The sequence below is a fragment of the Leopardus geoffroyi genome, chromosome B3 (genome assembly GCF_018350155.1).
Source record: "Leopardus geoffroyi isolate Oge1 chromosome B3, O.geoffroyi_Oge1_pat1.0, whole genome shotgun sequence".
Lineage (NCBI taxonomy): Eukaryota > Metazoa > Chordata > Mammalia > Carnivora > Felidae > Leopardus > Leopardus geoffroyi.
In genome coordinates, this window is record NC_059337.1 from 2,999,209 (window position 1) to 3,013,551 (window position 14,343).

Genomic DNA, 14,343 nt, shown 5'->3' on the forward strand with positions numbered 1-14,343 from the left:
GGACAGCTCCAAAGAAGACCAAACCTGTCAAAGACCCCGGGCCCTGGGGCAGTGGCCCCCGGGCCTCAGTGGGGCCTTACTGTCAGGACTCACAGCACCCTCTGGGATAAGCCCATGCCCTCTATAGAATAAGCCAGAGGAAAATGAGCAGCGGCAAGGGAGTCCAGGGTCCTATCAGCTCCCGTCACGTGAAACAGAAGCCGTGAGACGCCTAGAATCTCTCTGCATTGTCCTAGCCTAACCCTTCATTTCCTAGATAAGCACGCCCCCAAAGGGAGGAGAGGTACCCAAGGTCACTGAGTAGCTGGCCAGAAACACGCCCAGGTCTGTCTGACACGGAGGTCTTGACTCCTTTATGTTGTGCAGCTGGGGAACCCTGGCTCGTTCATTTGGATGAACTCTAGACTCCAGTGTGGGACAACTGTAGGCACCTTGAAGCCCGGGAATACCCGGACCGGATCCAGAACTTGCAGAGACCGCGTCTGCTGTCAGGTTCTTTACAGAATTTAAAAATGCACTCCCAGAGAAACCTCGGGCTTCCTTCCTCGGGCTCTTGCCTTTTACTGGGGTTACAGAACTTTGAGATAACACCCAGAAAAAACAAACATACCTATCTATCTAGCCATCTGTCTGTCTATACTCCTCTAATGAGGCATCTAAATCCAGACCCCCTGAAACTCACTCAGGGACAGCAAGTCCAGATCTAGAAAGCAACAGAAAGCTAGGGATACACCAAGGGTTTTCACTTGCATACGTGGGGAAAAGAGTGCGTGATCAAAAAAACCCTTTGGGAAATGCAGTGGTGGGGTGGAAGGGTGAGGAAGAGGCTCACCACGCACACACACCCTAGCAAAGGCTCGAGAAGCCCTGTAACACAGAAGCCTGTCCGACCTCCCCAGTGTGTCTGATGGGGGAAGACCAGCGCCCTTCTCAGTCACATGGCTGACGAGTGCCGAGCTCAGCACAGGGCCAGTCTCTGACTCGCAACAACTATTTTCATCTTAACTCTTTCCCAATACCTTCAAACTCAATGTCAAAAGTAGGGAAAAGAAATCCAATGTCCCTCAGAGGGGGCAGAAAGCCAGTAAGCACAACTGGTCTGCTGTCTTCAGCTACGCTGTGCCTCCCTGACTTGTTTCCCTAAGCAGAAAAGGGGCAGAGAGAGGGAGACACGGAATCCGAAGCAGGCCCCAGGCTCCGAGCTGTCAGCACAGAGCCCGACGCGGGGCTCGAACTCATGGAATGTGGTATCATGACCTGAGCTGAAGTCAGATGCCCGACTGAGCCACCCAGGCACCTCCTAAATGATCTTTCTGATTTGTCCCTCACTCCTGAAGCTGTGCACAGGACCGACTCCTGCTAAAGCATTAAACCATCCATCCCAGGCCTTCCAAAATATGCTCCTTCATTTCAGGCACTGGTCTAATCAGCAGAGCACCAATCCTTTTTTTTTTTTTTTTTTTTCATGTTCCAGGCAACTGGGGAAAAGAAAAAGTTGGAAGACCTGAAGTTAATCATGGGAGGCACCTTCCACAAAATTTCTGCCATTAGGGAGTTATGGGAAAATAATGTCTCCCTTGCCCATGAGTCCTCCAGTTTTAAAGCACCACGGATCATCGTTTCATTTGAAGATGCACATCTGTCACAAGCACCTGCCAAAGACCCCTGCGAAGAGGGAAACTTCCCGTAAGGTCACATTCAATCCCCAAAACACTGGAGATGTTCGCCAACACACACACGGAAAGCTGAGGAGAGAAAACGTGCTTCAAACGAAGGAAGAGACACACTCCTCTCGTGGACGATGATGTGCGCATCACACAGGCATCTTTATGCCCCAGCACACCGGGAGAATGCCACTTCCCACAACAGAAGTGTCGGGAATACAGGCAGAACCGGGGCCATGAGACCGTGTTTCTGAGGCCATCGCCTAGAACACGGAACACTCACGGCCATGAATTTACCCCAACTATATGGCAGCCACAGGCTTCCACAGGAGATCCCACAGTCGCCCCTTTTTATATCTTAAATTAATGTATAAAATCATGTAAGATCAACCGAGATGGCTTATTTCACGGAACCACGCGATGCATTTTCTCTCCCATCTGCTGACACAGGGAACAGGTCCCAGCAGGAGAACTGAGCGTGTGCTCATGAGAAGGCTGTTACAGGAAGAGGTCATGGGTGGTTGACGCTGCCAACAAAAACGTCAAACGTGAGGTGGTTTAGGGAGGAGGGAGGAAACAGTGATCCACATGCAACCCTGAATGGCCAACAAATGAGGCTTCTTGCCGCACGGCCCATCCCGAAGTCCTCTCCAGACTCCTCCCAGCACGAAACAGGTCAGACCACACGTGGGCCTCCCCCGGCTACGCTTTACCTCACCGGCCCTGGGCTCCGTGTGTGCCCACCGACACCGAAGCTCAGCCCGTGGCCACATCCTGAACTGACATCACGGAGAGCTTCTCCGCCTTTGAAACCCTGCTGCGTGGGGAGTAAATCTAGTAACGACACGTCCACGCCGTCTTGATTCGTCCATCACTGGCATTTTCGCTCAAAAGGATGTATGAGTAGGAACCAGGATAAAGAAGCCTTGCATAAGGAAAAGGTCGACGTTCGTTTCTCGGAACCTACGTAAGGGTTCCAAACTTGGCAACTTGCTTGGAATCTGTTTACTTCACCCTGGAGGGAAGGTCAGGGACCATGGCCTCTTACTCAATTTTACTGGTCGTATGTGCCATGAATAAGGTGCGGGTCCCAGGGTCAAGAAGCTGAGTGACAGCAGCACACCTTTGACCAGGACAGCACAGGGGACATGGGGCTAGAAGGGTGTATGAACGTCATCTTTCTAAAGATGAGGCAGCCTTGAGCATCCTTAGAAGCAGAGAGGATGAAGTTACAGGAGAGAACACACTCCATAGGACACAATTCCAGAGCACGGCCCTTTCGTGGTAACAGGAGAAGAGTCAGCAAAGATACTAATACCATTACATTTTGGGGTACCTGGGTGGCTCAGTCGGTTGAGCGTCCAACTTTGGCTCAGGTCATGATCTCATGGTCTGTGGGTTCAAGCCCTGCGTCAGGTTCCGTGCTGATAGCTCGGAGCCTGGAGCCTGCTTCGGATTCTGTGTCTGTCTGTCTGTCTCTCTCTCTCTCTCTCAAAAATAAATAAACATTAAAAAAAAAAAACCAAACTACTACCATTACGTTTTGAGGTGTGGCAAATTTCAGCTGGCAAGCAGCTGAAATCTTTTCCATTTGTGGGACCCAGCAGGTAAGGATGCCAGCTGAGGTTGAGGGAGGGGAAGGGAGGTGGGCAGGGGTCCAGAAGGAGGTTCAAATGGCCCGCTGGAGAGAACGCACGAGACCCGGCAGAGGAGAGAGGGAAGTGCCACAGCCCCGCGGACCGGCCGGGACCCCAGCCGGGATGGGAGGAAAAGGTGTAGAGCTGGCTGGGTCAAGGATCAGAGTTTTGCCAGGAGAAATAAGACTGAAGGCCGAGGGAGCAAAGACACCGAGGACCTTGGAGAGACTGCCGGCAGAATGACAAATCCGGGCTGTCAGAGGCCGGGAGTGAATGAAGGGCACTCATGAACATCAAGTCAGAGAATGGGTGCTTGACCACACAGGTGAGAGCGGGAGAGAATCAGGACTGGGGGCAAGGGAGCCTTCGATCCTGAAACGTCACCATGGGCAGTTCCAGGTAAGGCTACAATCTAGAAAGGAGCCCCGACAGCGAGCGGGTGGAGAAACAGGAGCCCACGCTGCCGGAGACACCACTGTCGGGCACGGTGAGGATGACCCTGGCAGATTTGGGTAAAAAGGGAAACTATGAGCCAGGCCCCAAAGTCACTAACAAGCAGGCACCGTCATCAGGAGCCGACGAGGACAAGAAAGACGAGAGCAGTTAGACGGGATGAGTCTCAAAAGAGATGGGGTGTTAAAACAAGGCTGGAAGAATTAAGCTTTGAACTAGGACCAGGGAACGAAGAGAATGGCAACCCCACGTCTCACCCCAGAGACAGATGCGGGAGGAAGGAGCAGCGTTCACCAGAAAGAAGGACGGGCAGAGCAGTGTCCTGGGAAAACAGCCTGGAGGCGGCGGAGAGAATGGCAACGACAAGACGGCAAGGAGGCAGGGATGCCGGTTTCCCTTGGAACGTCTGCAGAGTGTAAGTTTCGGGAAGGAGAGGAGCGGAGGGAGGCTGACGGAGGGCGGTAAAGCCACAGAAACGTGGGGAAGAGACGCTGGAGAGGCTTCCATCGAGGGCAGTGACCGAGCGCAGTGGGCACGTGGTTGACGCTGGCCCCAGACATCTGTACGTAGCCCCTGCGATCCCTTGTGGACGGGAGCCGCCGGCCTCGGGAGCCGCTGGCCACGGTCTGCACTGACCCGCCTCCTCCAGACCCGGGCCCAGCTGAGTGAGCTGGGGTGTAAGCATGTGGTTCCCAGGACCACTGCCCCATGCTAGCCACTCTCTCCCCGGGAAAGTTCCTGAAACTCCACAAACTCCACTCGGTACGTATGTAAAATGAGGGTAGTACGCGTCTCCAGAGCCACTGTGACGATCACACAAAATCCCGTATCTGAGGCTCCCGGCCCAGGATCCCATTTTCTTACGCCTGCCACCAACGGAATGCTTCACAAAGAAAAGCGTTATCTTAAGAGGAAAATGTTTGACCTGCAGTCAAACAAGGGACAACGGAGCCCGTCCCTCCCAGCCTCAGTCCCACAACTAGGACAACCATCGGGACTGTGGGTTATTGTTCACCTTTCCGGAAGGAAAGGGAAGCTACTGCGTCTTAGTGAGAAGAACCTTCTGGTGCATGCTGGCCTCATGTGAATGTGGGTGGCACGAGTCCCCTCCCCTGGCCTGGTCTCTGGAGATTAAGAGCAGGTGAGCCCGCACAACGCCCTGCCTATTCTTGGCCTCCGAGCCACACGTGGCTGCCTCCTGGCTGGATCCGGAAAGTCCCACCGAACCAGTTGTTAGCTAGCGTATGTCTCACATTACAAACAGAAAGCCTAAGAATTAAAGTCCACTACAATTTGTTCTACATGGTGTTTAAAAAAATTTTAAGTTGCCAGTAGTTTAAAAATTGGAAGATTTTACCAAAATCTCAATGCCTCCTTTTCTTGAAAAAGATTCCCACAGAGCATCAGTTGCTGCGGCTGAATGGCATCCGTCCCCGCCTGGAGGTTACGGGGTAATTCACGGGTGGGTACAATTCACTCTCCGGCCCTTAATGGGCCTACCCGGATGGCCTTGCTCACGTAGAGATGTCCGCACCAACACCACATCAAGAACCAGTAATACGGTGATAATCACGTCTGATTGGTACTGTAGTAAGTAGTTCATTATTTGGGGGGGAAATTTAGTTAGAGACCTCACAGCCTGCATGTGCATATATGCACACATGCACACACACACGATTACGGCTGGATTAGATGTAAAATTTGAAAACGTAACATGGTAAAACTGGAGTGATTTTTATTTCATTCGGGTGTTTCATAATGTATAGAATTTTCTATAATACACACAAATGTGCAACGTGTAAATTTATTTAGAATTTTCTTTTTAAAGTTTATCATTCTGAGAGAGCGAGCAAGAGAGAGCATGGAGGAGGGGCAGAGACAGAGGGAGAGAGAGAGAATCCCAAGCAGGCTCTGCACCGTCAGCACAAAGCCCCACTCGGGGCTCGATCCCACGAACTATGAGATCATGACCTGAGCACACATCAATGGTCGGAGGCTTAACCAACTGAGCCACCCAGGCACCCCAATTTATTTAGAATTTTTAAAAAGATGAATTAGAATGAACACTTCATTTCAGAAGTTCTAGAACAGCAATAGTTATGTACCGGTATAAAGAATGGCTACAGAACAGAAATGAAAGCAAAAATGCCTTGAGACTCTTCAAAGAACAGTCCATGAATTTCAAATTATCTGACCCACTTAAAGACATGTCTCCCATCTTGATCTGAACTCTAGGCTAAACGATTCAAAGGAATTACATCCCCTTAGAATTTTTTTTTATAGAAAGTACGTTGCCAGGAGTATGTCCTAACTCTTGACCGGGTAAATGTACGATATCCCTGTGGGAAGGACACAAAGAGAGGTACAAAACAGGAAAATAACCAGGGTTAACAACATGGTCCCGACCCTTGAAGCAAACTTTGGTGACAAAGGTACAGACAGGAGGCTCCGTCTTCTTCTCAAGCAAGAATTGGGTCCCGGGAGGACGATATAGAAGGTGATGCCTTCTAGAACATGCTTGGGTTTTCAACAGCATTTCTAATACATGCCTGGGTTTTGTAAGCCTATTTACTTACTTTAAACTAGAAAAATACTCTTTCGATCCAAATAAGGATTTGAAAAAATTTTGGAAAGCCGGTTAGATCAAGTGTCAGAACCAGAAAGCACTTAGAAAAGAATCTCTGTGCTAAATGTTAATTAAGAGGTTATTTGGAGGGGGCAGGAAGGGGCAGACACAGGAAACAAAAACCACCCGTGGAGTTTCTTCACCATCAGGTTTCCCTCCTCCGGGAGGAGGTCCCCCTCAGATGGCCCCACGTTCGCGGCAGGAACACCCTCTTGCAGAGAATCAGGACTGAGACACAGATAGGAGCGTATCTGGTGTCTGAGGGCACGTGCCCCACTCTTTGTACGTGTGGAGAGGACACTGCACACCAGCCGTCAGGTGTGACAAATGTCTACGCCAGAGCCCCCGCCAGGCAGTCACGCTCCCAGAGAGACACAGCTGACACCTTATGACTCCGCACTCCCATCGGCACTAGTCAGACTAGGAGGCGGCCGTCCGACCCACGGGTGGCCCATCCACAGGAGCCACCTCTGCCCGGGCCTGGCAGAACAGATAAGCCCGGCCACATCTTGCTCCTGAGAACGTGCGATCGGAAACACAAGAGAAAGCAGCAGTAAGCAACGGAAACAGGATGAAAAAACAGAGTTCAGGCCGAGGGGAGTTTCTGCAGACGGGGACACTGAGAGGAGGGAAAAGCTGTGACAGAGAAAAGACTCACAGGGTAACAGAGACAAAGACGGAGAACAAAACCCAAGGGTACCTAACGGTGGGGCTGCAGAGGGAAGATCCTTAACTTGTCCCAACGGTACCTGGGGCCGTCTGGGATCCAGACTCAACATCTGCCTTCAATTTCTATGAGCCGTCACTCCAATGAACACTCCTGGTTTTCAGTTTTCAGGAACATTTCTCCAAAGTCATAGCACACACATTCTTTCAATAAGCCGACCCTCCGCAGCACATGCGGGCTTAAGCCTCGGTTCTGTGTGGTCAAGGGAGCACATCTAAAACAGTCTGGGAGTGAGGTGCCCAAGGTCAGAGCTGAACAAAACGGAGGGCAGACCATTCAACCTCCAGGGCCCTAGAGCCGGTCTCCTCCCGCGCTAAACCAGAGAGACCAGTGCACTGGAACGGGCGAGTGGTATCAATAGAAAGTACACCGTGATGCTTGCAAAAGGGGGGGGAGGACCTGGAGACAGAATCCAGAAGCTGACCCTAGAGGAATCATCCAACAAAGAGAGACTAACGGTCTGAGTGTGGAAAAAGGCAGGCTGCAAAGCTCGTGAGGTCTATAAAAATAAGGGGAGGTGGCAAATAAACGGAGCGCTGCCCCATTGGCTGGCTCACAGAATGAGGACATACCTTTTAAAACGTGAGAGGTAGTTTTAAAAACAGAAGGCATTACTTTAAATATTAAACACGTGGAATTCACCAAGAATACCCAAGAGCTTCAAGGCTGGTTTAACACAAAAATATTTTAAAGACTGGCGTCAAAGGCAATACAGTCACACCTCCCAGAATATTCCTGGGAGTCAGTGTCAGACATAGAACACTGCGGAAGACGAACCACAGATCCATTAGGGAAATGAAACAGAACTTTATTATTATTTTCTTCTAATTAAAAAAATACACATTTTGTGTAAAATTTCCAAATGGTACAAAAGTAAATGTTTTGAAAACTAAGTTTCACGTAACGCGGATACTGGCGTTAAGGCTTCGGTACGTTGCCTTCCAGACATCTTTATCTGCACACTTGGTATTTTATTCCCAAAACACACTCCCATCTTACACATATTTACTCTGCAACTTGCTTTTGTCAACACATTTTTTCTACATGATAACATACAGATCAAACAGTGGTTTGAACATCTGCGTGCGTTTCACAGCACGGATGTATCAGTTTACTTGGCCATTTTCCAAAGGCAGACACGAAGGTTGTCGGCATTATTTTTACTAACCCAGGCTTTTTGGTGAGTATTCACATATATGTCATATACTTGTATGACTACTCCTGTCACATCAGTTCTGCAAGTGTTACTGTCAAAACGACATCCCGATTTAGGGGAGAGCAAACTGTAACGAACATGGCAACCCAAGTGAGTAAGATTCTAAAGCCAGTACTGAGGCCACAGGACAGAAGAAGGATCCAGCCAGGAATGGAAGGCTAAGGCCTTGCGACCCTCCTGGTGGAGAAATCCGTACGATCACCTGGGGGGACGTGGGCAGGTGTCAACTGCCAGCTCTTGACCCTCAGGCCGGTCAGAGGTCCCCATCCGCGTCCGAGTCTGGACAGCCTGACTCTGGCATCAGATCATCAGAGGCCAGAAGGAAATTCACGGAGTACAAAGCATGGAAACGGAAGCGTACACTTAATCCGGAAACAGAAAGGAGGACACTGAAGAGACAAACTATTTTTCTTTAAAACGCAGATTGACTTACCTTTGGCATAATGTAGGGAAATGGCACTCGACTTCATAGTGATCCCTCGAACCTGTTCGTCTTCTCTGCTGTCCATGTACCTTAACTGTAAAATGCAACATACGCATCCTTACTTCCCAGTGAAATGTTGACACTAAGACGGTCTGAGCTGGACTTTTGCTTTAAACACATCATTTTTAAACTAAAAGCCCTTCGTAGTTTGTTAACGTGGGGAGGGGGTGAGGAAGGTGAGCTGCCAAGGGAAGAGAGCGGACGTCCCGAGAGACAGCACGTTCCGCACGCCCTCCCCGGCATGTAGCACGCGGGGGCTGGTCGTTCTCTCCCTGCCCCTAGGCTGTCTGACGAAGTCTGGGCAAACACTGAAACCGAAGATCTCTAGAAGCATCAGGAGCCTTCACTCCTTTTTCCATGATCAATGATAAACAAATACTGATAAACGATGATAAATGATTATTTTTTTAATTTACATCTCTCCGACTGTCAGTGGGGCTGAGTATCCTAGTTTGCCACACTGGCCATGTGGCACTCCTCTTCTGGGAGTTTCCTGTTCAAGATTTTTGTCCATCTTTTTAATGGTTATATTACAGATTTGTTCTGTTCCGGATAGAAGTTCTTTACAGTCCTTGAATATTAGACCTCTGTCAATGATGTGTTATTACTATTTTCTCCCACTTACCAGGCTTGTCTTCTCACTCTTTTTATGGCATTTCCTGATGAACAGATGTTCTTAGTTGCAACGTACTTGAGTTGATCAAACCTACATAACGGGACGTACCTCTTCGTCTCACTGACGAAACCTTCTCTTGAGGTCACAGAAGTACTCTACTATATTCTTTTCCCAAGTTTTATAATTTTGCTTCTCACATACGACTGTTTCAATTACATGCTGATTTCTGTGTGCGGTGTTAAGGAGAAGTCCAATTTTATTTATTTTCCACGCAGATAACCAACTGTCCGAGGACAATGCGTGGAGAGGCTCGTCTCTTCCCTACAGATTGGAAATGCCAGCTCTGTGATCAACTCCACTGATCATATCCTCAACTCATTGGGGGGAAGGAACTGCTCTATTTTTCTACTGCGAGTAACTTACACTCGCAGCTAGAAACAAAGATCTCTTTAATTTCATTTCCTAAGACACTATTTTCATCATGACCCTCAGACTCCAGTTGCCTTCAAGTTCTTCCGGAATCCGGCATTCTCTCCACCAGGACTTTTCCTCTCCCGGGGCCTCCAGGCAAATGCTCCCCTCGAATCGAGGACAGCACCCAAATCAGCCCCGATCCCCTTTGTCCACTGTGCTCCCCCACCTGCTGGCATCTCCCCAAACCACACACTCGTCCTCCACAGGACCTCACGCTCTGTGAGAGCTACCACAGCTGGGCCAGCCGTCACCAGACTTGTTACAAAAACTCATTTCTGCATTTATGACATATTACTATACAGCAACATAAAATACCTTTCTCAACATCTATATCATCTTGCTAAACAGACGAGCAGCTTCTCAGACACATAAACTGGGCTTTGCACTCTTCCTGGATGTCTACGAATACATCACACCTCGGACAGCTGCTACCTACTGAAAGGCAACAAGACTTCATCGAATGCAACTGCTTACCTTGCCTGCCAAGCGGCTGGAGATGATCCCATTGCTAGATATAAGACAGTCGGCCAGAGTAGTTTTTCCTGTTAAAATAACAATAGTAATTCAAATCTATTTCTTTTCCTAAAGAGGAAGGGTGATGTATCCTATCTACAGAATTAATTTCTGACCTTAAGAACTGCTTAAGCCAAGATTTCCCAGTTACCTGTACTGAGTGAAGTTAAGACATAATAAGCATTTCAGAGAGTTTGTCTGCACGGAGTGTCACCTGGAAGGACACAGACCCTAACGCTCCAGAGGGCTGGCAATCTGTAGCTCCAACCCGTGGATCTCATCACCCTCCCCCGAAAAGTCATCGAGCAACTTTTTTTTAACTGAAGCATAACCGACAGAGTAAAATGCAGACTTTTCAGTGACGAGACGAGCTACCATGCCAGCGACAAGAGAGAATGTGTGACGCGCAGCGTCCACGTGGCTCCTAAACTCTGTCCTACGAGAACTCGATCAAGTATCGCTACATTCATCGTATGACAGCCCTAACGGCCATGCCACACATTGAAGCTCTCGGTGGCCAGAACAACACGATGGCAGAAGACTCACGTCCGTCTCTGGACGGTACACGGCATACGACGTCACCAAGAGACAACAATATAACCTGCCACATGTCCCCAAGGATGGCCCGAGCTGGCACTTGCCAGTTAAACTGTCTTCGGGAAACACTTATGAGCAAAGCAATCCAGGAAGCTCATCCTCACCGCCCGCGGAGGGCAAGCCTGCGGACGACATCGGCCACGGCGCAGCTACGACCGAGGCCACCCAGATCTGGACGCACACCCCAGGGTCTCCTCCGGGGTGAAGTCTGGACTCGAGCACACACTGAGTTTCACGCGAGATTTTACAAAGACTACACAGTCTGAAGTGCTACAAGCAGATAACTGTTTAAAGAATGCTGGGCTGAAGTGACAAACGGAGGGTCTTTTCTTTAGGACAACCAAGTCCCTGGTACACTCTAAGAATTTTAGCAAAGCCACGGAATGGGTACCCGTACAAACCAGAAAGCAGTCAGCAGGAGCACCGACAAACACACGTGCCGCGTTCTCCGTGTGGCGCGTAAATACTGTGTGTCCGCACAGGCCTGGGGCGTCACTCCCCCGCCGTCCAGCGGGAACCCCTCTAGGTCTGGCAGGCAGATTTCCCCGAGGACGTCAGGTGCTGAGAAAGCACCGTGTTTCAGCACTTTGGCTGTATCCCTGGGACCACACACCACTGACCTGCCACGTGCTTTAATTCACGAAGCAAATACACAGACGTGGACACACACCCACACTTCGGTCAAAGCTCAGGTCCTCGCAATGGGGGCAGCATAACTACACAAACCCGTAGGCGGGCGTCACCCACGAAGCGACCCCACCAGCCCTTTCGGCTCCCGGGCTACTCCGCTGCGGCTGTTCCGCCCACAGTGACGGCCACCTAACGGACCTCTCTGCCTTCCATCCACACTGAACGCTCCCGCCGGACCTATCTTCCCACGGTGTTGATTACAACACCCCTGCTTTATTCTGCTCTCCGGGTGGCTCCCTGCTACCCAACGGCAAACGTTAACCACCAGACTCACGACAGGGCGCGCACCTGCCAAGGGTTCCTCGCCAGCGTCCCACGTGACGCCCTCCGCCCCGTAAGGCAGGCACAGTCTTCCAGGTCTAGACGCTGCGTGCTGACGCTCCCAAGGGCGAGGTGACTTCAAAGGGACTTCCGACCCCGGGCTGTCTCACTCCAGGGCGGGGTGGCGCTCACCCGGATCCCAGTCCTAGGCGGCACGAAGCGCTCTGTGAGCCACGGCCCAGGCGGCCTCGTCACGCTCCCCTCTCACCCCCTCACCACCACACCCACTCCTCTGAGCCGGCTGCGGCTACTGCAGGAGGAAGGGGTGCGAAAGGGAGAGCACGCTTGGCAGGAAGCAACGCGGTGGTGCAAGGACAGGATCTGTCAGCAGCGCACCATCATCCCCTAGCCACCTCTGCGCTGCCCGCGTCCTGCGCTTCGGTCACACGCGTTCCCCTCTCGCCTACTGACGCCGTCCCCACTTGGAACGTGCGTCCCCATCTGCCATCTTGAGTCCCCCCCGCGAGGGTCACCTTTAACACCAACTACGCTGGGAAACCTCTTAACCCATCGCTGCCCTCCCAGCCCTCCAGCTGTCCCGACCTGCGGAGTCCACCCTCTGCCCCTGACCTTGTGCTGCCTCGACCCCCAGATCTCCTCCAGGCCTCCACTGCTGCCCCAGTCACAGGTTTCTGCCCTTCCCACACAGGCAGCAAAACCCCCCGAATCTAGCAGACGTTCAAGAAACACCCGACGAGTCAAGCAGAATCACATCACACAGGCTCTGAGACACTGTGTCCAGACTAGACTTTTTTAGATTACAAAGCCATTTCAAGAAAAAAAACCCAAAAAACAAAAAACACCTATTTCAACAACAACAACAACAAAACCTCAAGGTCTTGTTTAAAAAAAGCACACAATGAGGGGTGCCTGGGTAGCTCAATCGGTTGGGCGACCGACTTCGGCTGAGGTCATGATCTCGCGGTCTGTGAGTTCGAGCCCCGCGTCAGGCTCTGTGCTGACAGCTCAGAGCCTGGAGCCTGCTTCCGATTCTGTGTCTCCCTCTCTCTGACCTCCCCCGTTCATGCTCTGTCTCTCTCTGTCTCAAAAATAAATAAACGTTAAAAAAAAAAAAAAAACACACACACACACACACACAATGAAATACACCGCACCAAAGAATGCTAATCACTAGTTCGCCGTGTTCATTTCGAACGCTTTTATGGCCAGCACCGTGGACATCAACCTTCCAAAGGAATACTTTTTTGCTTCTCCGCAAGCGTCAGGCTCAACAGCCCACAGCGTCCCCTCCCCGCTCTGACACATGTGCAGACACACGCCCCTAATGACTGAAAATAAGCCGTTCCGAAAGGAGTCTTACCATGGTCGACATGAGCCAGAATGCAGATATTCCTGATGTTAGCTGTGTTTTTCTGCAGCTGGATCATCTTATCCAGACTATTGAGCACCATGGTCCTTTCTTTCCTGGGACTAAAAATTAGGGATGTGTTACAAATGGCACATGGGCTAAACACCAAAGCCTCACATCCCCCCCCTCCCCCCCCCCCCCACCCCGTAATGTTGGGAACTGACAAGAGTTCCCAGGTCCCTTAACCCAGGCGCCCGGTGAACGCCTGTTGAAGGGATTCGCCCGGCCAGATCCAAGTCCACTCCGAGCCTCTGAGCGAAGGCCACAGCACGCCTGTGGGACGGAGGTGGCTCACCCTTCCGGGACCGCCGCGAGGAGTCACGCAGCTCGTCGGGGCGGTGACAGCAGTGAACTGCCCAGAGGCAGACCCTACGCGGGGAATGCGCGCCTGCGGGAGGGAGAGGAGACGCGGACACCTGTCCCTTCCGCTCCTCGGTCCTTCTCCGAGCCCCTCGTCCCAGCACCGCCGCTCGCTTTCACCCGACACCAAAGCACCGGCTGTGTGACCGCCTACCCAGCCCGAACAAAGTTTCGGGTCGCACGCTCGCTGGCCCCACAGGTGCACTGGAGTCTCTCCTTGCTCTCAAAAGAAAAAGCCCCCACCCCCCACCCCGTCCACTTTCCCTTCCCCTCCCTGGGGCCCCGCGTTCCTGGTCTCCAGGATCGCGGGTCCGCAGGCTCGGGGAGGCGGCGGCCCCGGCGTGGGCGGAGGGGGGGGAGCGCCCAAGGCTGCGGGAGGCGGCCGCTCCCAGCCACGCTAGCCCCGGCCTCCCGAGCCCCCGGGGCCCCCGCCGGCCGAGGAGGACGCCGGCAGCCAACGCAGGCCCGCACTCACCAGCTGCGGCCGCCCGGCTCAGCCCCGCTCGGCCACCGGCCCCGCCACACCACGCGCGTCTCCGGCGACGACTGCCCTGCCGTCCCGGACGCGCGCGCACGCTAGGGGCGGGGCTCCCGGG

General features: G+C 51.9%; 1 protein-coding gene across 2 annotated transcripts in view; it reads right to left on the reverse strand.

Moving 5' to 3' along the window:
• The window catches only part of EFL1 (elongation factor like GTPase 1), a 122,608-nt gene extending 108,267 nt beyond the window's left edge, over positions 1–14,341 (reverse strand). Inside the window, exons 1-4 of one of the 2 annotated variants that reach the window (XM_045448577.1) lie at positions 14,223–14,341; positions 13,340–13,449; positions 10,372–10,439; positions 8,757–8,841 (exon numbers count right to left, since the gene is read on the reverse strand). In XM_045448577.1, coding sequence (XP_045304533.1) covers positions 8,757–8,841; positions 10,372–10,439; positions 13,340–13,430 — 244 coding nt within the window. In that variant the 5' untranslated portion in view covers positions 13,431–13,449; positions 14,223–14,341. The remainder of the gene's footprint in view (positions 1–8,756; positions 8,842–10,371; positions 10,440–13,339; positions 13,450–14,222) is intronic. The other variant, XM_045448578.1, reaches the window with a different exon arrangement.
• Positions 14,342–14,343: the final 2 nt, after the last annotated feature.